The 24,727-nt window shown below is 43.5% G+C and overlaps 1 protein-coding gene across 5 annotated transcripts in view; it reads right to left on the bottom strand.

Annotated features, from left to right (window-relative positions):
* The window catches only part of SYN3 (synapsin III), a 256,004-nt gene that overhangs the window by 30,433 nt on the left and 200,844 nt on the right, over positions 1–24,727 (bottom strand). For all 5 annotated transcript variants that reach the window (XR_009741803.1, XM_061445081.1, XM_061445079.1 and 2 more), the window contains one exon: positions 3,021–3,083. Coding sequence is in view for 4 of the 5 variants with exons in the window: in XM_061445081.1 (XP_061301065.1) it covers positions 3,021–3,083 (63 nt within the window). In the remaining variant the exon portion in view is untranslated. The remainder of the gene's footprint in view (positions 1–3,020; positions 3,084–24,727) is intronic.

Genomic DNA, 24,727 nt, shown 5'->3' with positions numbered 1-24,727 from the left:
TGTGGTGAGTGAATTCTGTGAAAACGTTGTGAAAACAAATGATATGTGACAATGAAAGTCTGGCCATTATAATTATACTCTTTCCAGCCATTATTGCAAAATAATAAACATGTAGTACTTCTTATAGTGCCAAGAGCCTTAGGAACATGAATTAGCGAAAGAATAAGGTAACCATTGTAATCCTTCTGCTTTGTAACACAGAGAAACTGGAGAAGAGCTGTGAAATGATACAAATCTCCCTGCAAGTCAATGGTGGATCTCTTTGGGGAAGGAGCCTTTCCTATGTCCAAAGCTTTTCTGGCTCATGGCCACTGCCTCAGTACAAATAAAGAATAAAAGTGGGCTTTCCATCTCTGCTCATTTTTTAAAGTTTTGGTGCCTCCCATTACATGTGATTTTATCATTAATAACAAGAAAAATGTAAGTACTGCCTTAACAATTTCTGCTGGTAATGACACTGCAATCTGAATGCTCACATCCTTTGAAGCACCTGCTACAGGTACAAATACAGGGCTCACTATCTTGGCATCGTTTGTTGCTGTAAGTACTCTTTTTAATATTCACATGTGGACTTTGGCTAATAGGTTGGTTATTTTATCCTTTGTTTCTTCAGTCACTGCTATAGAAAACATGACCCGATGCAGGTGCTTTATTAACGTTTACTTTCTTATACACTTCTAGACCAAAAGCAAATCTCTTTCATATTACTTACATTTTACAGATAAAGACCCTCTATTTCTTGCTATCATTTCCACTTCTGAAGACCAAGGCAAAGAAATTCTTTATCTCTCTGTAATCTCCTTATCATCACTGGTTATTGCTTTTATATTATGATGGTTAAAACCACCGTATTGTCTCCTAGAAACTTTCCTTCTCTGAATTACTTAATTGGAGGTATGATTTTGCTTACCTATGAATGTTATTTTTCTAGTATACCCATAGTTCTCCTTATGCGTATTCCTCCTGACATCTTCTATGGCTTCTTTCTGTCAGTTCCACTTGGGCTTGAACCCTATTGTCTTAAAACCAACATGAAACAAATTCCTGTAACTTGTCTTTTAAACCAACAGACTTGTTATCTATTTCATTTTCACTTTCTCCCTTCTCTTTTTGCTCTCTGCAAGGAAATGCAGTGAGACTTCAAGAAGACTAATTTCATCAGTCTCAACTTTCCTTTAGGCTGCTTGTGGCTGGAGAAGGGCCCAAACTAAAACCATAAGGTCAACAAAGCTTCCTTCCCATTCCTTCCTCATCTATCAAACAGAGCAGTGTTGAAACTCTGCGACCAAATCCACATCAGACTTTGCTTGTAGTTCTTAATTTCATAACAGACAAATGTAAACTTGGCCTCTCAGACGAATACTTTCTTCTAAGATGCTGGATGTCAGCCTATCTTCATCTGGAATGACTTCCTACATACCCCCCTTGTACCTCTGTGTACAATTATGCCCAAAGTTTGACTAGAAATGCTTTTCTCTTATAACTTGTGACAGCAAAACCCAACATTACTAAAGAATGAAGTAAGAGGGAAAGTGAGAGGTGGAAGAAGATCTGGTGTCTGGTGCAGAAGACAATAGGTAAATATTCTGCTGACTGTTTTGTCTGGAAATACTGTTCAGATTGGGGTACTTTTCTCTGATTCTGCACATATTTCCGTAGTCACTGAGGGTCCTTTATGCACAGGAGAGACACATGAAACCCTACCCACATTACAGGTCAAACTGCAGAGCAGAGAGATCCAGGACTGCAGGATCTCAAGGAACTTGAAACCATTCCTCAGCAAGAGGTTTCTTCCTCCTGGTGTTCCAGTTAGGATTTTGCTAATGAAATCCTTCCTAGGGACATGTTCAGTGGCTCACTTTACAAGCAGCTCTAGGCCGTCTCCATGTACTCTAATTCAATGACACCTCTGTCTGTTTAACACACACAGTACCATATTTTAACATACATTTCCCGCTTATTTAAATGTTTGCTCTTTGATGCTGAAAGTCAACTTCACCACTGGCCCAGGGATCTGAGCCCGCTTCCTCTCCAGCAGCTACCATCCAGACAGGGGAACACTGTCACCAAAGCAAGAAAGATTATGAGAGATTCCACTGCAAGACAGGAAGCTAGAATGAGCTCCTATTTCCAGAGCAGACTAAGTTTAAGTTTGGTGTACCTATATATAATTTTCAGGTGAAGTGTGAGGCTGGGAGAAGGTCTGTCTGCTCTAGGGAAGCATTGTGACAGTGGTACAAAGTTCATGTACCTCCCATTTGGATTCAGAGATGATACATCAGAATTTCCTACTTGTGAGCAAACCAAGTTTTAGGCAGATATGGGATGCTTTTTTACAAGGTATATACAAGAAAGTGGAGGCTAAAATGCAGTAGGAATGTGCTGGCGATGCCTCACTGAGAGGGGAGCACAGTCACCCCAAGAAACAGGGGCTGCTAGTTCACTGGGGGAATAAAGATCCCAGAGAGCCTGGGAAAAACAAACAGGTCCTTCTGGGGAGTGAAATGTTTTTCAGGATTCCTTGGCAGGCAACCAGCCATTCTGCTTTGTAAGGTCTTGTTCTTCCTTGCAAGGAGGAAAAAAATAACTGAAGGGCTCCCGTTTTATTGAATCAGGTCATCATAATGCTCTCAAAAAGACCCCTGCTCCTCATTGTGAGAGCTATGGGGTGTAGCTGCACATTACAGGTGCTTGAATAAACAGCATTGCCACTTTCAGAAGAGAAGAAAATATATAAAAGACGAGCCTAACAACTTCAGCCCAGCCAGCTTTTCCCCCACTCTTCACAACCCCCCTTCCTGCATCCCAGACAGCCTCCAACCCAGTACCACTGCCTGTCCCTGAGTGCGTGACAACAGAAAAAGGCCTTTTCTCCCACAGGAACAGCCAGCGCAACCCAGATAGGCTGCGGGGAGGTTTAACCCCTTCTCTGGCTGTCCACACACCATGTATGATAACAGGAATGCCGTGCCACATATATAGCTGTTTCTGGAGCTATAAGTGCATTTTCTATAACTTACCTTTCCCATTCCAGCATGAGCATGTCCCAATTTGACCACTACAGGGAAGTTTGGTGTTGTGAGCTGAAAGACAAAAGAAGGAACTTCTCATTAGTTATTTCATTCCAGCCACTGTATTTGAAATAATTTACTTTTATTTAGTAGCTTTTATCCCATTCCTGTATGCTGATGGGAGAATAAAATGGTCAAATAAAGATGGTCGAGGTGGTAGCTCAATAAGTAAATAACTAACATGGATCGGTGGATCCATGTGATTGAAAATGGAGGCCAGGCAGAATTCCTCAGATCCCACCTACCTTTGCTGCCTGACAGCAGTAACCTCTAAAACCTTATTTTTTTCCCAGTGCTTTTCCCACAGTGTACATATGGATGTGTGTATACCCATATGCATGTAAAAGAAGCTGCACATGCAAGCGTGAGTCAGTGAACATTTTCAGGTGCTTAGAATATCTGAACTGTGAGAAAGACAAGGGTTTGTTGTTTTTACTTTTCCACACAGACTACTTTGACCTTTAACGTGAGTGTGATCAGTCCTTCACAGCTCCCATTCCCCTCCAGTCAGGAGTGGTGGGGGCCAGGAGAGAAGGAACAGGGGCCAACCCTTGGGTGCAACTCACGGAGTCCATCTATTCAGAAAGCCTCTTCCTCTCTTCTCTAACTTCAGGGGATGGTATAGAGAATAAAGGAAAACAGAGAAGGGCTGGAATCAGCAATAAGAATAGGGAAAAAAATGTCATGTCTTCTCCCTGGCTTGTGTGGTGTTTACAGTGGGCAGGGTCCTGCCATCCAAGCCACGCAACTGCATCTTAGTGCACATGTGGGATTTTACTTTGAGAACTGCAGGTGTCCTCTCTGTCTTCTATTTCATGCTCACACAAGGATTTACTTGGAGCAGAGAGCCGGTTGGCTGGACTGATAGAAACTAGCCAGGAGTAACCAGGGTAACATATACAACATACCTCACCTGCATACAGGTTAGTGCATTTCTATGCCTCTGCTTGACATTGCTGTGATCTTCACCTTGTCCTGCTCTCCTGATTCTTGTGATCTTAATGCTATCCCTTCAGTGCATAACCTGTTATTTGTTATTGCATATTCATTTTCTTTAACGGGAATTCTTTACCTAAATGCCTGAAGCAATGAGCTCTATTCATTAAGTAGTTAACATGGAGATCTGGCAATGGGAGGGAGTTGAATTTTGACAGATATATGGCTGTCCTATTTATTTAAGTTTAAGAATGGATAAACAAATTGTTCTTGTGCTAATTACCAATTGTCTGTATGGACAGGCAGGCGCTACATCCTAAAGATAGAATGGTGCTGCAGTCTCCATCTGTGGCGGCTCACTATAAATAACAAAATTAGCAATGAGCACTAATATGTTTTGCTCTTCAGCTGCTTGTGTAAAGGAATGTCACAGGAGAGCAGAGCAGGGAGTGCATAATGTTCTCCAACAACTTATGTCACTTGTAAGGACCTTCTTCAGGCAGAAAGTCAGAAGGTTCCCTTCAGACCACAGAATGGCCACAGCTGCAATAAATCATGGTCCTGGCACAGGCAGGGACCAGCACCCACTCTTTCAGCAAACAACTGTGATAGGTTGACATCTTGAGGCCCCGTGGTTAAGCATATGTCCAGGCACGTGAGTTTGTGCTCTATTTCCCCTTTGCCTCTCTAATGCATTGTAAGAGCCTGAAACTTAATTTGCAGCTGACATAAATGAATGAGTGGAGGACTGCACCTGAGGCTCGCTAAAGACTATGGATGGACCATGCCAGGCCTTTAATGCTGGAAGATGAAAGGTAACCTACCAGTTAGGGTACCCAGCTGCTCAGGCTCTGGGAGACCCGGCTTGCTTCCCAGCACTGTCATCCGTGCCCCATGTGCACTGTTAGAGCCAAAGCGCTGGCAAGCCCTGGCCTCTGCTCTCTGTTTGTGAGCAGAGGCTGCAGCTGTTCTTACTGCACAGGAAAAGCAAAGTGCATGCTGTGAGCTGGCTTGATACCCTGCCAGGGAGGCCAAAGAAGTGTGCGGGATAGATAATGTCCTATCACCAGCTCAGAGCAGCCAGAGGCAGGAAGCAACGTGTCTGTTGCCCCGTTTGTGTACCCTACCTGTGGGTTTTGCTGAGGGAGCATGGCTCAAGCATGGGGCCTGGGAGTGGGAAGCATCTGTTTTCCTGTGTACATGCAAAGAAAGCTGGGATACAATAAACAACCCAAGTTTACTGCTAGCCTTAAATAAACCACCAGTAGTGACAGCTCTCTCTGTTCAAACCTCTCCCTTTCTCTTTGCTTCTTGGAGATGTGAGCTCAGCTTTCTTGTAAGGCATGGTCTTGTCTCACGTAAGGGTCACCAGCTGGTGCCAGCGCACGGCACATACACTTAGCTGCATTTTGTAATGGGTTTATCTAGTGACAATGGAGTGAACTTACTCTGTGCTGAAGTAAAGTGGAATAGAAAGCTCTCAACAGCCCATAGGACTAAAGCAACCAGAGTCCACAACGACCCAATAATGGAGCTGGGAAGCCCTTGCTGAAGTGGTGGAAGCTAGCTGAACTCCACTGCAGTCAGTGTGGATACTTCCAGCTTCCACCAGGGTCTTGTTAGGACTCAAGTCCCATTTCTGTTGCTAACAGATAGCCAGCCAACATACTTGGCAAGCAACCAGGTGGATAGGGGAGCCAAAAGAAGGGGGAATGTATCATACACACGACTATGAGGCAATTCAGACAGATACATAGTGAGAAGTTCTGGGGGTGGCCACAGCCACCACAGGGGTAGTAGACCCCTGAGATGAGTATTTACACATACTTGGTCATAGATTTACTGGAAAAGAAGATGCTTGTAATGAAAGGATAGCACCAGAGTGTAATAAGAAGAGCATGTTTCTGCTGAAATTATGCAAAAAAAAATGTATGTGTATTTCTATGTGTTTATGTGTTCTAAGGGCAGTATTTTCTTGGAAAATGGGGAAAAACATTTTGATGCTTTCAAAGTGTGCATGAACTGTTGACAGTCTGGTATAGATGATGTCTGCAGTTTTTGGGATGGGACTGTAGCACTGCAGCTAGCTTGGTGATCAGACTCAGGGTGTTAGTTCATATGCATAACTCATCTCTTTGAATTAACATCCCATAAATATATTCCCAGATGGCACACAAAAGCCTTCAGATGGCAAAGTTTACATATGTGTCTTGAACTTGGTGTATAAAGATGCCTGTTCAGAGTCAAGCAGGAGTTTGAATCCTGAACTTGGAACTCAGCAAAGCCATCTTTGGTAGGAGGGAAGGGAGAGTCATGAAGTTATTTCCATCTTACAACATTGGTGGCCCAAAGTATATCATTTTAGCCCCTGATTTTAAGGGCTCTGCTTTGTGTGAAGTGTCACTGCAAAGATCACTTTGCAGTTCATCAGTATTTTGGCACTGGTGTGTAGCAGTGAGTGCCGGTATGCATGCATTAGCCTCTATTTGAAAACACATGGCTGTAAACTATGACACTTTCCCCTTACCCTCTGCCCCTCCTTTCCAACAAATAGTGAGGTTTTCAATACTTCTTGTAAATACATGAATAGTTTCTGTATTTATTACTGGTGGACCGGTAGAACAGTGTTGGATCTAAATTGATCTGAAAGGAGGAATCTTAGATGAAACCTCACTTGCCCCATAAATACATTGCTTTCCACTCTTGTTTCACTGAGGCCCTCAAGATCTAAGGTCTCTGGTTTTGTGTACTGCCCTGTAGTCCATAAGCAATGCAGAATGTCTCGTTTGATTTCCTTCTGACGTGTTTTGTTTTGTGCATTTGTTCACACTATCTATCTCATCGCATCTCATACGGTGTAATTACAATTTCCAGTGTAATTCTTTCTTCTGCAAAGACTTCCCAGTCAATGCTAAAATGAATAGTCCAGGGTGCAATGACATCATGGATAATATTAGGAAGGACCTGGGGAGATGGAGATATTAAAACTTTGGTCTCTTGGCACCAGTATTTTGTTACCTGGTGTTTTCAATCAGGACAGAAGCCCCCATAGCACAACGTACTGTAATTTTTGGTTTACCCTTTTCCCAGAAGTAATACCGTAATTTTTTCAAGTTTTTATAGTCTAAAACTGACCTTTCTGTTTATTTAGCTGCCTTTAGTTTTATGATGACAAAGTCTGTTCTGGGTGGATACTTAATGGATTATGGGAATGTTCATGCACTTGAGAGCTAAATGCTGAAAGCAATTGTGTGTGGCACTTCCCTGATGTCAAGCTGGAGGAGCAGTGAATATATATAATTTCCTGTAAAAGCAAGCAAGCTGATTCAAACCTACAGGAAAGTAATGATGTCATGACACGATGTCATTGTGTTTATGGAACTATCTTCCTGAAAAGCTGATCTGAAGATCAGCACTGCTTGCATGCCAGCCTTGCCAGGCATGGCAAAGTCAGAGCTGTATAGTGAAATATAGAGGAGAAGTAGCACTCCCTACTGCTCACTTAATTACTCATGAGTTTATGTAATGAACAACTGCATGCAGCATGGATCACTCAGTGGATTAATAGTGTAGCCCCATGGAGGTTTGTGGTAGCCAATGACTATGACAGACAAGTCCTTCCCCTCTGCTGTTTACCAGATCAGAAATACAATAAGCAATGGTGGGAGAACATGTCAAATAATACAAATTAATATCTCTTCTCTATTAAAGACATGTGATATGGATTCTTTTAAAACATACACATGACTGTAAAACACACATTTAAAACACACAACTGTATTATAATTGTGGCACAATGAAGAAAACATCATTAGCTGGAGAAAGAGGGCCTATGCTCGGATTTACTTCATCTGAGTATGAAGACTAGGTATTCTCAAGGGTCTCTGAAGGAAGAAGGACATTGGCATTATGACGAGAAAAACGATGCAATACTTGTGATAGGAGGAGTTCAGTAACAGCTGGATCAAGACAGCATTGTACAAAGTAGGACCTGAAGCAGTATGGTGACTGATAGATGGGATGCCAGCTGGAACGCAACAGTGCTCCTTCCAGCAAAAGAGAAGACGACATATAATTTTAGAATGAGTTAAGTTTTACAGAGCTTTATTGAGCTGGGTGATGAAATCAGTGCTCAGGATGAGGTAGATGGTAGTTTTAGTAGTCTGTACGGAAAGCTTGTAATGTAAAATGGGAATAAGCTAACACACTTTATGTAAAGCACTGTGAGGGCAGAGACCAAACTTTTAGCAAGCAGGCAAGCTCTAGAGGTGGCATAAAGAAGAGGCAAGAATGAGGCTGCTGATTCATTCAAGGTTCTGGAGGGAGAGAAAACATTCAGTACTTTGAAGGGGACCTCACTGCTGCAGGCCTGGATATCTGTGAGAGCAATGGGAGGACCAGGAATGAGAGCAAACCAAAGGGTAAGATGTTTTAGATGGCTGGACTTTTCATTTCTTTTAACACTGGAGCTGAGACCTCCAGCTTCAGATAGGAATGAACAAAGTGAATAACTAAACGTGGATATGGCATAAATCAATTGTGCTACTAAAGGATGTCAGCAGTGCCTTAGGGTGCGCAGATCCTTCAGGGTGGTGAAAAAATATCCTTTGCTTCCATCAGTGCTTTTAAAAAGCACAACGCACACACACACAAAAAAAGGAAACCCAACAACAACATGACTTAGTCCCCACATCCCTGAGTAAACAAACCACAGACCAATGTTTCAGGGCTCCTAACACTTGCTGCGATTAGAACAGGTCATGGAAGTGAGCGGAAAGGGTTAAGCACAAAATGGAATTTTTTGTCATTAATTCCGCCTCTAATGTTACTTAACTTCTCCTTTATTTGAGACAGGATGCTTTTGGGTTCCCAGAAGCCCCCCTCAGCATTTGGAGGATGAGAGTGTGAGCATTTGATATTGCTCTCTTTCCCTTGGAGCTTCAAGTGTGAGAATTCTATGAACTTATCCAGACAGCCAGATGCTCAGCAAAAAAGAAAATAATATAGTGTGTGTGCGTATGCCTGTGCACATGGTTGTATTCACACACATATCTAGCAGTCCTGGTCAATAAATCCCCATCACCACACCTTGAAATACAGACAAGTTTTTTTAAAGGTTGTTATGAGTACATAGAAAAGTTCAATTTCTCCATGCATGGTGTTCGCTTAGCCAGTATTTTGCAGTGTTGCCTTTGGGGAAGCCTTTTGTCTCTTCTTGTTTGTTGGGAGAGTGTATTCATTCTCCCAACTCCTTATGCTGAATCATAGAATGGTTTGGGTTGGAAGGGACCCTAAGCTCATCCAGTTCCACCCCCTGCCATGGGCATGGACACCTTCCACTAGACCAAGCTGCTCAAAGCCCCATCCTACCTGGCCTTGAACACTGACAGAGATGGGGTATTGAAAAAGGTTTAAATATATTTTTGCAGGGTGCAGTGGAAGCGAAGAAGAAACTCTTGAGTTTCCTCTTCCCCTGATGTGGAGTGGGTACTTTTTGCTATGTTTTTCTCTAATTTGAAAATTTATTTCCTCATATAAACACATCACAGAGAGAAAGATGGTGAACAACAGCTGTTGACAGGGTGTGGAACTCTAGAAATTTTCTTTTGATGGGTTACCTTTGGAAAACTGTAGTGCCTAAGCTGTGGTAGAAGATACAGGATGGAGACAGAGGGGGAAAAATGCTTTATGCTGGATTGCCAAAGCAATGTTTCTTCCAAGAGCCCCTAACACTCACAAGATGCTGGCCAACAGAGCTCTCGCTTCACTCTCAAGGCATCCCTGTCCCTTTTTTGGGCAAATTCTGAATTCTCACTGGTTTCAAAATGAGAAGCATGGCGTTTCTTTGGTGCAAACAGAACTTCCCTGAACTTCACAGTGGAAAACAACCTTCAGAAACAGGAACCACAGGAGTAATTACGTCTCACAGAAGCTGACCATTCCCCTGTTACTGCTGGTCTCTAACCTCACCATGCAGTCTGCTGCAGGTGCTTTCCTGTCTCCAAAGGGCAAAGTGAATACTGTTTTCACCCCAGCTTTTACACGAAGTGAAGTCATGTGCCTGACTGCAAAGCTTGGGAGAGATTCACACATGACTCCAAGAGCTTGGTCATGATTTCACAGCCTTCTGTAGCACATTTGAGAGTGATGCAGTCAGTGTAAAATGAGAAGTGGGCTCTGGCCTTATTTGTACATTCATTGAGAAACGGCTCTGATGTCGTATTGTAAGTCTCATGCTACTGTAATTGTGCCAATGGCCCCAAGCGGCCTTGGCTGACATTGCCTTGTCAGATGCTGGCAGGAAGAGGGCAGCAAGCAATGAGCCATGGATGTTGCCTGGTACAGGGAACAGGATACCATGGGCCACTGGAACATTTGAAATACCCTCTGGGCTCCCAAAAGCTGCTGGGCAATGGGTCACCATCTCCTTCCTTCTTGCTAACTCTTCAGCACTCAGAGCTATAGAAATAGTAGCACAGAGAACCAGGCAGTCACAGTAGGACTTTTTTGAAAGATCCATGTTTTATTTTTATACCTTTTTTTAAAAGCACAGTTAGTAATCTTGATTAATGCTCCAGAGCATAAGGAACATTGGACATAAAGAAGTAGGGGGAATATGGGAAGTGTCACCCCGCAGCTGGCATCTCAGGCTACATCTATACTAGTAAACAGAGCAATGACATGGCAAGGAAAACAGCCATGAGTTGAATATCCTATTAAACTGTTAGATTGATCTCTGGTATATTCTAGCTCAAGCCAAATAGCCTTCTCACAAACTATTCCAAAGCACAATATGGAAACCAGCGTAAGTCTGCAGCTGTACCCTATAGGAAAGTCTGGAAGCTAGAAGAGTTTGATAGTACAGCTGGGATTGCTCCATGCCACATTTGCCAGAGAACTGGCACCGTATGCTTTGCTGCTGTTAATGTAGCCTCAGTCAGTCGTACAGGGTTGAGCAGAAGAGTAGTTTGTATCTCACATTACGCCCTATGTTTGTGCACTCTTACGTTAGTGTTTTATTTCAGTTGTAGAGATGTATGGACTGTCACATGCAGCCATAAATCACACCATTCCCTTATAATAATTTCTACTGACTGCCTTTTTCAGACTGAATTCATAGTAGGTGTATTCTTCACCTACAGCCGCAGACACTTCCACTGCATTTCTTTTGTCCACTGCATTGGAAAGTAAGGTATTACCTCACATGAGAAATGTTTATGCTGTGGGCTCAGTTTGTCCTGTTTTACAGGCAGATCCTATTTTCAGCATGTTGAGTCCTTGGGCTCATGCAGGAATTCAAATATTTCACTAATGTGGCCTGTCAGCGAGATACACATACCCTACTTTTTGTGCTCTGGGATATAAATGTGGGGAGTGTCTCCAAAGCCCTGTTCCGTGGACCTACCTCCTCCATAGGCTGTACATGGAGTTGAACGCTGGCAGCAGCTCTTCTGAACCCTGAAGTTGTTGTGGCATCTTTTGTATGCAGCTAGAGCAGGTGGGGGCCAAGTATGAGCCTTGTTTTTCTTATATCCTCATTCTTGTGCTACAGTTTTTCATTTCTTTCTCCAGATAAAAATCTTCTGTTTCCAGACTAATTTTTGACCCATGTCAAAGAGACTGAGGACATGAAAGGCAGCAATTGTATCCTATGATTGAATTAGCTCTGTGTCTCTTGAGATTTCTTAGGAACTTCCAAATTACATGTTCTTGGTAGGAGCCAAAAACTGTAGGAAGGGCTGTATTTCACCATCTTGCTGAATTCAGCAGTTGCTTGGGGAAGAAAATGAGGTTCCAAAGACTTCATATTTTGAAAGCTGAAAGTGTCATGTTTCAATGAGTCAGTGAATGAGCAACAATTATCTTCTCTTTTTAATCCAAAAGAGAAATTAAACACTTTCAAACTGCAAATGGGAAGTTTTTCTGACATGTATTTTATTTCTCCATGCTTCATTCTTGAGGCTTTTTGAGATTTTGACTTTAGGTTAGGGAAAGAATCTGAAACCTTGGAAGCTCTCAAGAGCTGAGAAAACCTTTTCCTACCCAAGCATTAAGGGCATGAGCCCCTAATGGCACCACATGGGTATCTGTCTCCCTCTTGTGGCTTATTCCATGAGATAAGACACAATCCTGCTCCACCTGTTTGCTAAAGCCATTCAAGCTTCTAAGGAAGTGGAAGAAATGTGTACAGTGGGTGTCCTGCGCAACTATCCTATATGAAAACTTCAACTAGTAACAACCTAGTTTGTCATTAGGAGTCAAACCCAGCAGGAGAGTCAAGCAGGCTCCATACAGGACACAGCAGGGTTATTTTCAGCAGGGATTGGTTTCTGTTTACATCTTTTCCAGCTCTAATGAGAAAGGGGCTCCTGAAGTGAACACATTTAGAGGAAGACAGAAGAAACCACTGTGTGGATCAGCCTTTTTCATCTCCCAAACACCACCTTGGTCAGTGGCATTTTTTCCCTGCTGAGCATACCCATTGATGTACCGCATGCAGGCTGCAGCGGCCAGGAATGGCAAGTGGTAGGAAGCAGAGAAATTCCTTTTGGAGTAACACATAGACCCTCTTCTTTCCTTGGGCAAGCTGGAGGAGCAAAGGATGCTGTGGTCTCCGTGAGCCCACTCCTTCTGTTTTGTCTAGAGAGAAAGGGTTTGCCCTTTACTGGAAAAAGAGGTGGAGACCTGAGCTGATTTCATTTGTGAGGCAATATCTCCACTTCTCTGGGATAAATGAGACAAATGTGAGTGAGCTGGTCCACGCCCAGTAGAGGAAGGTATTTGTTTCTTTCCCAGGCACATTACTGAGGCTGTCATGGGATCCAGGTAGGATTTTGGAATATGGGCAGAAACCCATATGGAGGTAAATGGGCATATGCCCAAAAGAAGGGCATTGGGCTTACAGGGTAGTTCAAGCTTAGCACTCTGGTTGGAGGCAGTATTGGGCACAGAGGGTGAGGCAAGAGAAGTGGAGGTACCAGTTGCCTATGCTATCTAGTTGTCATCCAATATGTTGTCTTTCCATTGCTGCATGAGCACTAGGCTCACTCAGAGGCAAGTCTGAAACTAGTCTATGAAGACTCGTACTTGTTTACTTAATAATTCTACTTCTTTTCTTCCTACCAGACTTCATGTCATTAAGTTACTTTCCAAAACTGATTGCTGAAGTCTTTTAGAGAGGTCCTGGATTTAACCTGGAAATAGCGCCCTCACCTTGGAAATGCAGCAGCTGAACTCCTCTAGAAGCTCAGGGCTTCTGTGCTGCACAAAAAGAGTTGCTATCAAAACATATAGAGCAAACTTCAGCAAAGTAGGAGCTCCTTTCAAACAACAATGGAAGTCTTTGCACTGACAAAGACAAAATGTTTGCTCTCTCAAAGAAGCGAAATCACACCTTAACCTGCTTAGGGCTACTCAAAACCTGTGAGATAAAACCCAGTCTCAAGAGGGAGAAGCCAACTGAGCTTTTCACTTTTTCTTGGCTTTTGTTTCTTAAACTCTGGACTCAAAGAGAGTTTTGTTTACACTTCTCCTTGCGGGCTTCTCAGCTGATGGGGTTTCACACATGAGCTGTGGGTGGACAATGAAGAAAATGTTCAACATTTGCCATGCAGAGGTGGCTCAGCTAATTCCATGCTCAGACAGTAGCAGGTGTCCAGGCTGCATGTCTCTACACTTGTGGGCTTCAGTAGCAGGAATCTCTGGTACTGGACTTCAGGACAGAGCACTATTTCGTATGTGCTTTGTAGACAGCCCTAATTAGCTAAATTAGTTTGTCTGCATCATAAATGTAAAGCAGCGCACACTGGATTTGTCTCTAATTGTGCCATTGCTCTGGTGATGGGTTGCAGACTTTTCCTTTTTTTTTTTTGAAACTTTCTCATTAGTACTTAGCTTTAGGCATTTGTGAGAAACCACAGCCTCCAAACGCTCCCACTCCTGTCCTCTTAATTTTGACTCACAAGGTTTTAATGGATGAACAGAAAGCAAAGAAAGCCTTTGGTTCTCATACCATTCAGCAAACCTCCGGCTGGCACTGGCATTGTTTGGGAACCCTTGTGGGGATGAAAGCAAACTCTGTACAGATGTGGCCTCTTCTGAGGCTGCTCTTTGAGGCCTGTTGATTCTCAGAACAAAAAGCACGTGAGGAGGGTGACTGGCAGGGGATTTCCATGGGGCGCTCAAAGTGAAGTTATTTTAAACTGATCCTGCACCACACAGGGCTAGCAGTAGTCCTTGGTGGGAAGGGATCCCAATAGCACAAATGCTGCTGTGACCCTTTGTATGCAGTGGATTTTTTCATAACCTCAGTGGGACTGGGGCTGACATGTCCACTGCATGGCGGGACAGGGACATTGCATGGAGATGCTCTGGGCTGATGGGCTCACAAAGCACATCATGATGCAGGCTCACATGTTTAGAGCTGTGAAATGTAGAGCCAGACGAAATGGCTTTTGCAGGGACAGCTTGGGTGTTTCTGTTCCCAGACATTTCTAGGGAGGAAGAGGGAGATTAGCACACATGGATCTGGCTGCTGTGTATTTTTGGACCTTTGTCTCCACCTGTGAGAAGTTAATGGGGTGAAGCCATCTGGTTGGCTATCTCTGTGCCTGCTGTGAAGACACGCTTGTGGAGTACTTATGACAAATCCCATCCTTTCTTCCTAAATCCTCATATAGGGGTTTTATGAGGCATGATATATGAACCCTGCCCCATGAAAGAATTAACCAGCTCTCAGAAACTAGGAGTGGAAAATGGGGTTCCTCCTGAAACAAATCCCACTATTAGTATGACCGCTGAATAAATTGAGGCTTTGGATGGTAAAACTGTAACCAAGGCAGGAAATTTGATTACAACCATCAATCCAGCTGTCTGACTTCATGCAAAGAAAGCTATCCTGAACTCATCACTATAGCAGTATGGCATCCCACACGTAAAGACTGAAGGCCTGGCAGCACTGAAGGTGATGGAAGTTAGCTCATTCATTCTGATGAGGCTACAGTTTGTTTTGCAATGTCTGGTAATGAACATTTATCTCAAATTCCTCTCCCACCCTGAGGTATTTTCACTGGTTTATTGCTTGATGATGTAACTTTTAAGCAATCCTGTGAGGATGGCCTTTTGTGCCCAAAGTTGAGGCTGACCAAAAGTAGGAGAGCAGCTGAGAGGCTGCAGTCAGTCACCCAGTTTATGATGCAAGCTCCCAGACATAGGCGGACCAAAGGCTACCTCAGGGCAACCCCGAGGCAGGGAAAAGCAAGCTCTTGTGGGAACTTGGACCAGTGCTGGGAAAGCTCAGAGAGAGGGGAAGTGACTGACCCCTTCCTCCCTCTCATCTCTTCTCCCACATCTGCAAGCTCTCATATGAGACCATTAAGGAAAGGCTAGAACTCTTCCCCCTCAGGTGGCACAACTCCCCACCACACCAGCTCTGGCCTGGCACCATGGGTCTCTTTGCCCCAAAGTTTCCAGTTTGCTGAGGTAATGCTAGGGGACCCAAATAATTTCTATATGTGATTTCATTCTTATTCTTTAAAGCCATAGGCTAATTGCTTCCTTGTACCACAATGTGTTCCAGCTGTTGGTCTTTATCTGTTTCTGGGTTTCTTCTGTCACTCTGCTGCATGGGTAATTTAGAAATAGTTCCCACATTTCCTCCTTTACTTCAAAAGGAACAAGAAATGTTGCTCGGAGCAAACTCAGGCACAGCTACAGGTTGGGCAGAGAAGAGACTCAGAGCAGCCCTGCAGAAAAGGACTTGGGGGTGTTGGTTGATGAGAAAACGAACATGAGCCAGCTTCAGTGTGCGCTCACAGCCCAGAAAGCCAACCCATATCCTGGGCTGCATCAAAAGGAGCGTGGCCAGCAGGTCGAAGGAGGTGATCCTGCCCCTCTGCTCTTGTGAGACCTCACTTGGAGTATTGTGTGCAGTCCTGGTGTCCTCAACATAAAAAGGACATGGAACTGTTGGAACAAGTCCTGAGGAGGGCCAGGAGGATGGTCAGGGGACTGGAGCACCTCCTGTATGAAGACAGGCTGAGGAAGTTGGGGCTGTTCAGCCTGGAGAAGAGAAGGCTGCGTGGAGACCTCATAGCAGCCTTCCGGTATCTGAAGGGGGCCTATAGGGATGCTGGGGAGGGACTCTTCATTAGGGACTGTAGTGACAGGACAAGGGGTAATGGGTTAAAACTTGAACAGGGGAAGTTTAGATTGGATATAAGGAAGAAATTCCTTACTGTTAGGGTGGTGAGGCACTGGAATGGGTTGCCCAGGGAGGTTGTGAATGCTCCACCCCTGGCAGTGTTCAAGACCAGGTTGGATGAAGCCTTGGGTGATATGGTTTAGTGTGAGGCGTCCCTGCCCATGGCAGGGGGGTTGGAACTAGATGATCTTAAGGTCCTTTCCAACCCTAACCATTCTATGATTCTATGATTCTAAGAAAACAAAAACACTCACAGGGAAAATGTGCTTGCTCCTAATGTATTTCTCCATGCGAGAGGCTCCAAGATCAAATTCCCTAAATATTACCTATCAAAAGGGTTACTTTGCATCCACTGATGCACAGCAGAGGTGCTTCTTTGGTGACACTGCACATATAGAAGCCCAGACAGAACCATGACAAGCTGAGCTGTGCAGTATGTGACAAACCCAGCTTTTACCTTCAAAGCAGTGAGATTATTTGTCCAAGCTTACAAAGACTGCCCCGGCTTGGGAGTGAGGGAGAATGAGGACCCTTCAGTTTGTTTGTAAACCTTGCTCTGGTCCTTCTGTGACCCCACCAATAGACGACAATAATTAGATTGAATTCACTTCTTCAGATCCACCAGGCTGCTTGGAGAGGCGGTTTGGTGGTACACAGCACTAGACAGACAGTCAGAGATCAGATTTCCAGAGTGCAAGCAGTCCGTGTGAGAGGCGGATTAAAGAGGTCTTTCTTCTCCAAGCCCAGCCTCAAAACATTTCCCAACACCCAAAAGCGAGATTACAACTACTGTGCTTCCACGATGTAAAGTAGTGTATCAGTTTTAATTATTTTCAACTGCAAATATGTTACGAAGGGAAGAGGTATAAGGAGTTGCCCAGAGAGATGGGTGAACTTGGCAGTGAGATTCAAAGTTGACCTTTTCAAGGTATTAATCACCGTCTAAGTTAACATCTGACTTTTAACTTCAACAGAAACAAGCTGCTGAGTTTAAGGAAAGAGGGAGGAAGAATTTTTCAGTGAATCGGGCAGAAGAAATGAAAACGGAAATGGCTGTATGGGATAGGTGTGAACTGCAAAGTGAGCTGGCTAAACGAGGTGAAGCAGAGGCTATTTGTTTTAATTCAATGTGAGTGTTATGGGAGGCAGATGCCCAAGAACACTCTGATCCTTGGTTCCTACTGCTCTCCTTTGCTTATAGCTCATTGATGGGAACCAGAGACGTGAAGAATTAAATACCCAGGTGCAAAGTGAACCAGCTCTGAACTTCAGTGACCTCTGTTTCAGGCTCATTAGTCTGATCTGTCTCAGGACTGTTAGCTTGTGGCCACGACTTTTCTCCCAAGGGATAGTGACAAAGAGAGGTGTATTGCATGATTAGGTTGCTCATGAGCAGGGTGAGTTGCATCATGCAGCCTACAGTGTTGTTGGGCAAATGTATCCAGAAATGAGATGGGCAGACTTAGACTCTGCACGAAATTTTTATGAGTGGGGTTTTTACTGACTCCAGATGACATTGAGAAAGCTTACTGCTACTGCTATTCTCACCAATACCTCTCCGTGAACATGATCAGACAAGCCACAGAAGAATGGCTACTTTGGTCCTTTCGGTCATGCTTGGGGCGTGGGCCTTGCTGCCAGGTTGGCTATGGAAAGTGTATAAGTTAGTTGAAGTCCATTTGGAGTATGGGCCCTGAAATTCGTGTGTGTTTTAGCAGCAGTGCTAGGCTGGGACTCTTCTGTGACATGACAGCCTGAGCTCATATAGCGAACCTTGTGTTAGATGTGTCTCATTTGCATTTGCAAAGGATGGTACGATGTATGCCAAGTGAAGAAAGGAGTTGTAGGATGGTAGAAGTGTGCCTACATTGGGACTTTGTGCATGTAGGAAAGCTATAGAGCTGACCTAGCCTTTACACTGCTCTGGGGCAGGAAGGAAGTAAGCCCCACACATACCATGGTCTTTTGTATGGGTCTTAGTCTGACCACAGATATCTTTGAAAAAGCACTCTGGCTGAGCGCTGTCAGGTAATAAAGTAACAGTGTAATCCCACCATGCATTAGCTCCCACTCACCTTCTTTGCTGCAAATATAGCCTGATATCCCAGATATGAAGAAATAAGGGCTTAGATGTAGGGTTTAGTAGAGCTGATCAGTTTAAGAACGTGATTCAGCTATAGCCATCACTGACTGAAAACAGAAGCCATCTCCTCTGGTATCTGCTCCTCCAGGGCTGCCAGCTTGAGGTTGAGGTTTTCAGTGCTCTGGGCACTGTACAAAACCATAAGGCAAACATCCAGGCAAACACGACTGGTGAATAAACAGGAAAGCAGACATGTGCGGGTGTAATGGGAAGATGGACAGCAGAAATGAGTTTACGTCAAGTTGCGATAGGAAATCATCACTGCTCCTAAGTAGTTACCTGGTTAATCAGGGGTAGATCCTGTTAGCAGGGTGTAGCCTATTCTGAGACTGATTATTTCACAGATGGAGATGTGAGGAGCCATCACAGTGAAGTACATCCTTCAGCCATTCACATGAGCTTGAGTTTTCCCAGGCATGCTGGCCAAGTGTGCTCAAGCTGGAGTTTCTGTCTTACCTAACCCACAGGCCTGGACGTGATCTGTAGTAAAACTCCTGATGAGATTTCACACACTCCTTAGCCTAGGCGAAGTTTAAGAATACAATGAAAGAACTGAGCTCTTCTTGAAGGTGAGTTCTCGACTTCCAGAATAAAAGCGTAGGGTTTGGAAACCCGAGATCAGCAGATTGCCATTGATGAAAACTCGGTTATGAGCATGATCTGGCAGACCTCTGACTTTCTGCCTGTCTGGCTGTGGTGGAAAGTATATTTGTTTGCAAACCCATGCAGTGGGAAGGACTTGCAGTGGTGTTTTTCTTCTTGGAGACAAAATGACTTAATCAATACGTACAAATATAAATCAAATTTAGAATATACTGTGCTGAGTGGTGTGCTAAATGTACCCTGCTTCAAGCCTTTACAGTCAAAGCAGAAAAGATGAAGGAGAATCATCTTCATTTTGGGAATGAAGAACTGAAAAACTGGGAGATTAAGTGACTTGCCATGAATCAAACAGGCATATGTGGCAGAGCCAAGAATAAAATCCAGATCCCACTGAAGCAACCTAACCAGGAACATCCTTCCCATTGAATAGTTTAATTAACATAAATTAAGCAGCAAGTTGACTCAACATGTTTTTAATTTTACATGTGTACTTCGGAGAACATTATAATTGCATTTTATAACCTAAAAATAAACAAACGCATATGTCTGTCAGAAAAACAACAGACACACGGGAAAAATAGTTCATCCCTTTATTATCTTTGGTGTGAAGTCCTTCGTTAGGATTAAAATTGTGATGTGATGTGAAGGGAGAAGGCAAAGAACTCTCTCCTTCTGTGCTTATTGGGATTAAAAATAACCCTTCTTTTAGGTCTGTGCTGCCTGGGTGCCAGGGCTCTGTGTAAACAGAAGAGCCAAATGACGGATTCTTTAAGCACAGATCCCATAAAATCCACTGCATTCTCAGTCACCTCAGTGATGTTCAGTGCAAGAGGCAGAGCACTGAGTAAGTGCATTTGAAAGGGTCCAAAGATGGAAGGACTCGGAAAGCACCTGAGACCTCTCATGCCCTGAAAGGGAAGATGAGAGCAAAAGAGATACAATAGCAAATCCCAGTAAAGGGGAAGATGCCTTCTAAGCTCAACAACAAATCTGTGCAGTCTTTGAAGCTGGCTACACCAGGCTTCATTCCCAGAGAGCAGGGTGAGCATTCCTCTCTAAAATTAAGCCCCTGGCAATTGCTCCCCCCAGGAACAGGCATGTACTGAGCGTAGGAAAGCTACATATGAGTGACAATAGGATTTAAAGAGAAAGAGAGACAGAGGAACTGATTTAGACCTCATGGGAACATTGATGGAGCCTTTTCTACATGCAAAACACTTGCATTGAATTAAACTAAATCAATATAAGCCAGCTGGAAACTGATCAATGGGGATGGTGTTCACAGGCAAACAAGAGATTATTTTGCAAGGCCTGCTTACCAGCCAAGGGCCATGTAGCTCTGGTCAGCACAGGCTCACAGGGAAGGTCAAAAGGCAACAGCTTTTGTGGTAACCGCTCTTGGCAATGCATGATGCAAGCACAGCCGCATGTCTGCATGCTGCACCCCTCCCAGATCACAGTAACATCACCACCCCTGACAGTAGAGTACTAAGCCTGAGGCAACTACCTCTGCGGATGAGAATATACCAGCTGGAGCTCAGTGCTATGCCAGAAGGATTATGTATCTCCTGGTCAGCCCTGAGCACATGCTGAACAACTGCGAGTGTGCTCGGTGCACATTTTGTACGTAGATCAGCCTTTACTATCTTGGGGTCTCTTCTGCATCTCTTTTCCCACAGTTACAGTAAAACTAGAAAAATTGGCAGACCCGTTTTTTGTCTACAGAGCTGAAAAGGCACAACACTCTCTTCCTGTGACATTGCTACCAGTATCACATGAACCCTGCTTTGTTTTTCACTGGGAAATTTTATGCATTTTTTTTGTCTGTGAAGAAAATGTCAGTATTTGATGCACCCAGCATTATGTCCAAGATGGCACTTTGAGGCAGAAACTTAGCAAACTGGAACCTGGCGGCTGCATCCTTCCAGCCACTGCATCCTTTTCCAGGAGAAACTACTTTTCTTCCATGATCAAAGCTTGAAAACCTTCATAAGGTCTAGACAGATCCCATTCCTGTGCCCAGGTTTATGTTACTTGCTGCTGAAGAGTTGGCAATGAGAGACTGAACAAAGCAGACCTCTGTCACACTCCTTCAGTGAGATACTTCTCACCTAACACTAGACTCCTGTGAATCTCACTTTCACATCTGCAGCAGCCAGTCTGGACATACCTTAAAATCAATGGAGAGAAACTGGAGGTTTCAGAGCCTGATTTGTCCAGGCACATACCTTAGGCTGCGAATAGCTACTTCCCAGTAATGCCTGTATTTCTCCCCACTGATGACAAAGACTGATGCCGGTGACCAGGTCAAATATACACACCTACAAAATATCCATCTACAGAATACATGTCTACATTTAGTTAGGTGAATCCTAGCCCTTGAATTAAATTGATTCTGAGCAACACCGTGGTGTCCATAGGTAAAAAACCATAAGAAAATCCTCGGACTGGAAGAATGCAGTCACTGAAGTCCTCACCTCACAGGAGCTGGTGCTCTCTGGGAGTATGGAGAGTAATTGGAGACAGTTTAAGTAGGGCTTTGTTGTCTGCCAACAGATAGCGGGGTCCAAGGAAAAGAAGGAAACTGGTTTGCTGTAAGGTGCTGGGCAGTAATCTGTGGTGATTGTATAGAAGTGTGGATGCTCTTTGTCTTTCTGGCCTCCACTACTAGAATGTGGGCCTCTGTGGGAAATCATGCAAAGAGCTTAATGCTTCTACACCAGTTGGAGGTGGCTTTACTTTTGATAATAGCTGATGCTGAAGTACTGGATGCTTCTAATAGTTTTGAATTAAACCTGACGTCTGAGGCTCACCAGGATGCTGTATCACAGGAATTTGAAGAATACTGGCTTTCACATAAAAATGAAACATGTGAAACATATGCCATTAAACAGTACAATAACCAGGCAAAAATGCAGTGGTATTAGGGGCTGTTAGGGGGTTGAAGAGCCAAGCTCCTTGATTTTGAGGATCTGAGCCTCTAGGAAGAAAGCAAACATGCCTAGAACCTGAGAAACAGCAGTCAAAATCTATTGGAGGAAAATTTGTCAGCCAAAGGAAGTTACCTAATTCAGACTAAAACCTCCATGAGACAGTGCTATCATGCAACAGAGGATGTAGGCTGTTACAAGACAGGATAGTGGCAGCAGAATGGTATACTGAGAGTCCCCATAAAGTAGCACACAGATCTGCAAACAACACAAGTGAGGACAATGGCTGGTATTTGGAAAAAACTTTAGGAACCACAGTAATTTCTATCACTTTCCAAGAGATTCCCCAGCATGGACAAAGAGGACAATAGCACCATGTCCTCAGATGACTTTTCATAGGACCGGTGAGCAGTGCTGCAGAGGATTAAAGCACTATCATCCTGAAAGCAAATGAAATGCCTGTGCCTTCAACGTTGGTGCAAGCTGAAGTGTTGCCAGGAATGAGCATGTTAGCATTGAAAGCAAAACCATAGGCAAAACCATTGACCATAACTAGGTGAAGCTCAGGACTTACTGTAGCGAGCTAATTCCTGTTAGAGCTGTGACTAAACTCATGGGCAATTAGCAAATTGGAAGAAGTACAGTTTATAATCACACCAAGGGAAAAAAATTATCCATGAATAAAAACATGCCACTCCCTTCATCTCATTAAGGAGGTAACTTACCAAAGAGGCAGAAGATCAAAACAGTTGAAAAAGGGTTTGAGGATATCTTCCAAGGGAAAGAGAACTTGTTAAGGCTTGTCACATATACTGAAAGTACAGGCCTGTGAAGTGAAAACTCCCATGGTATGGGAACAGTTGGTCAGCTGATTTCTTCATGGTGGAGAAATGAGGTTATTTATTTCAGAGGCAGCCTTATTAGACAGTCATGACCTCCGTTTTTGCTAGCTCTAGTTGTCAGACACAGCTAATGGCTAACACAGTTTAATGGTTAACACACTAAGCCACAGTTTAGTGGATCTGAGTTTAAGCAGTCTGTGGTGAACACAGTACGAGACATTTTATTACCAGTCCAAATTTGCACTCAGTACAACAGGTTGGTAGAAAGCAATATCAAAATAAGAAACCACCCACTGAAAAGGCTGAGGAGGTTAACCGAGATCTGCATTTAGCATTGTTAAACTACAGGATTGAGTGGTTTGCCAGCTACAAAAAGTTTCCTTCAGCAAAAATGTGAAGAAGTAAGAATGCCTACAGTGTTAGAAACTGATGACACCAAAGGCAGACACACCTACAAAGAAACAGATGGCATAAACCAAACCTTTAAGAACTAAGGTCCTGGAACCATCCACTCTTACAGCTGCAAACAGTAGTGAGATTGGAAATGGCAGTCTTGAATTCATGAGGTTGTAATAAATGGAAATTCAGTCTCTAAAAACATAGGCAACTTCTCAGGTTTTGGAAAGTGACAGAGAGATGAAGATCACAAAGCCAGTTATTTTGCTCAGGGAGATCTCAGGCAGTGGATGAGCTGGCTGGGGCAGCTGGATCCTAGATTATGGCAATAGAAATAACAAACACAGAAGTGCTCATCAGTAACCGTGCTAGTGTTTTTGCACTGATGGGGATCTTGGGAAGGTCCATGCAACACTACTGTACCCTGTAGTGTTACGTACTGTGTACATAAACAGATAATGTTAGTGTGCTGTAACTGTACACGTGTATCTGGCATTCTGTATTACTTTTTGCTGGCAAAGATGCATATGGAGAACTGTACATTTAAGGAGCTTTCTAAAAGCAAGAGGCAGCAGCAACTACCTTACTCACAGGCCCATGTTATGCATTGATGGACAGGAGGAAATCAGGCCCCAGTGAAGCACACCTCCTTCAGATATGATCGCTCTAAATGATTTCTGAACAACAGGTACAGCTCATTCAGGAATACTGTTTACTGCTGTTAAGTGAGAAAGTACTGCATCAGCTGGCATTCAGGATAAGCATCTCTTGAAGTCAAAATAATTTTGCAATTACTCAGAAACTGATTGTACTTTCATCACAGTACAGATTTGCCAAAAGATCATGTATCAGTCCAGTATAGCTTGGGAAAAACAAAACCAAAAAGTACTTGAAGTGCAAGGTTTCTGCAATTCACAATGGCTTACCTTTTTGTGAAAAAAAATGTGATCAAAACACCTTTTTATAGTAGAAATGTCAAATGAAAGCAGGAGCATTTTAAATAGTAGGAGAATACTTCATTTCCCTTAAACACAGATGTTTTTCTCTGTGAAAATACATTAAAAAAGTCTATTGACATTACTTTTTATGTAGAGCAGTACTATTGGGAAATTCCAAATCACACAAGACTTTGCATTTTGTAACGGTCTACCTGCTATCTTCTGCTAGGATTGCAGTCTCCTGTGTTATCAGAATACCAACAAATCAACAGCGCAGATCTAACAAGCACCTGTGAACGTCCCAGGAATCTCAATGCAGCTAGTTACAAGCATTAATAATTGTCAAGTTAATTAGGCCTCGGGCATACTTACGTATCTACTGACCATTTCTGTGATCGGGGCCTTAACACTTTTGGGGCAGAGAGACAAAGCGTTGCAATTGTATTGAAAATAGCTGAAGCATCCTTTATTTTATCAGAGCATAGCTTCTAACTTCCAAACCCCTTCCCTGACCCAAACTCTATAAACCTCAACAGCAAAAATTAAATCAAAGCAAAACTAAAGGGATGTCCTTAAAATAAAACAGATAATTAAATTTCCTTCTGGAGTCCCTATAGGGTTGTCCCATCCCAGTAAGGGAATAGGGACAGCGGTTCAAGGTGTCAT

This window comes from Pezoporus flaviventris, unplaced genomic scaffold (assembly GCF_033815535.1).
Source record: "Pezoporus flaviventris isolate CSIRO_AGI_PZ_B2104156 unplaced genomic scaffold, CSIRO_AGI_Pfla_v1 ptg000002l, whole genome shotgun sequence".
NCBI classification, from domain to species: domain Eukaryota; kingdom Metazoa; phylum Chordata; class Aves; order Psittaciformes; family Psittacidae; genus Pezoporus; species Pezoporus flaviventris.
The sequence above is the reverse complement of the archived record's forward strand: the minus strand, read 5'-3'. Positions and strand labels throughout refer to the sequence as shown.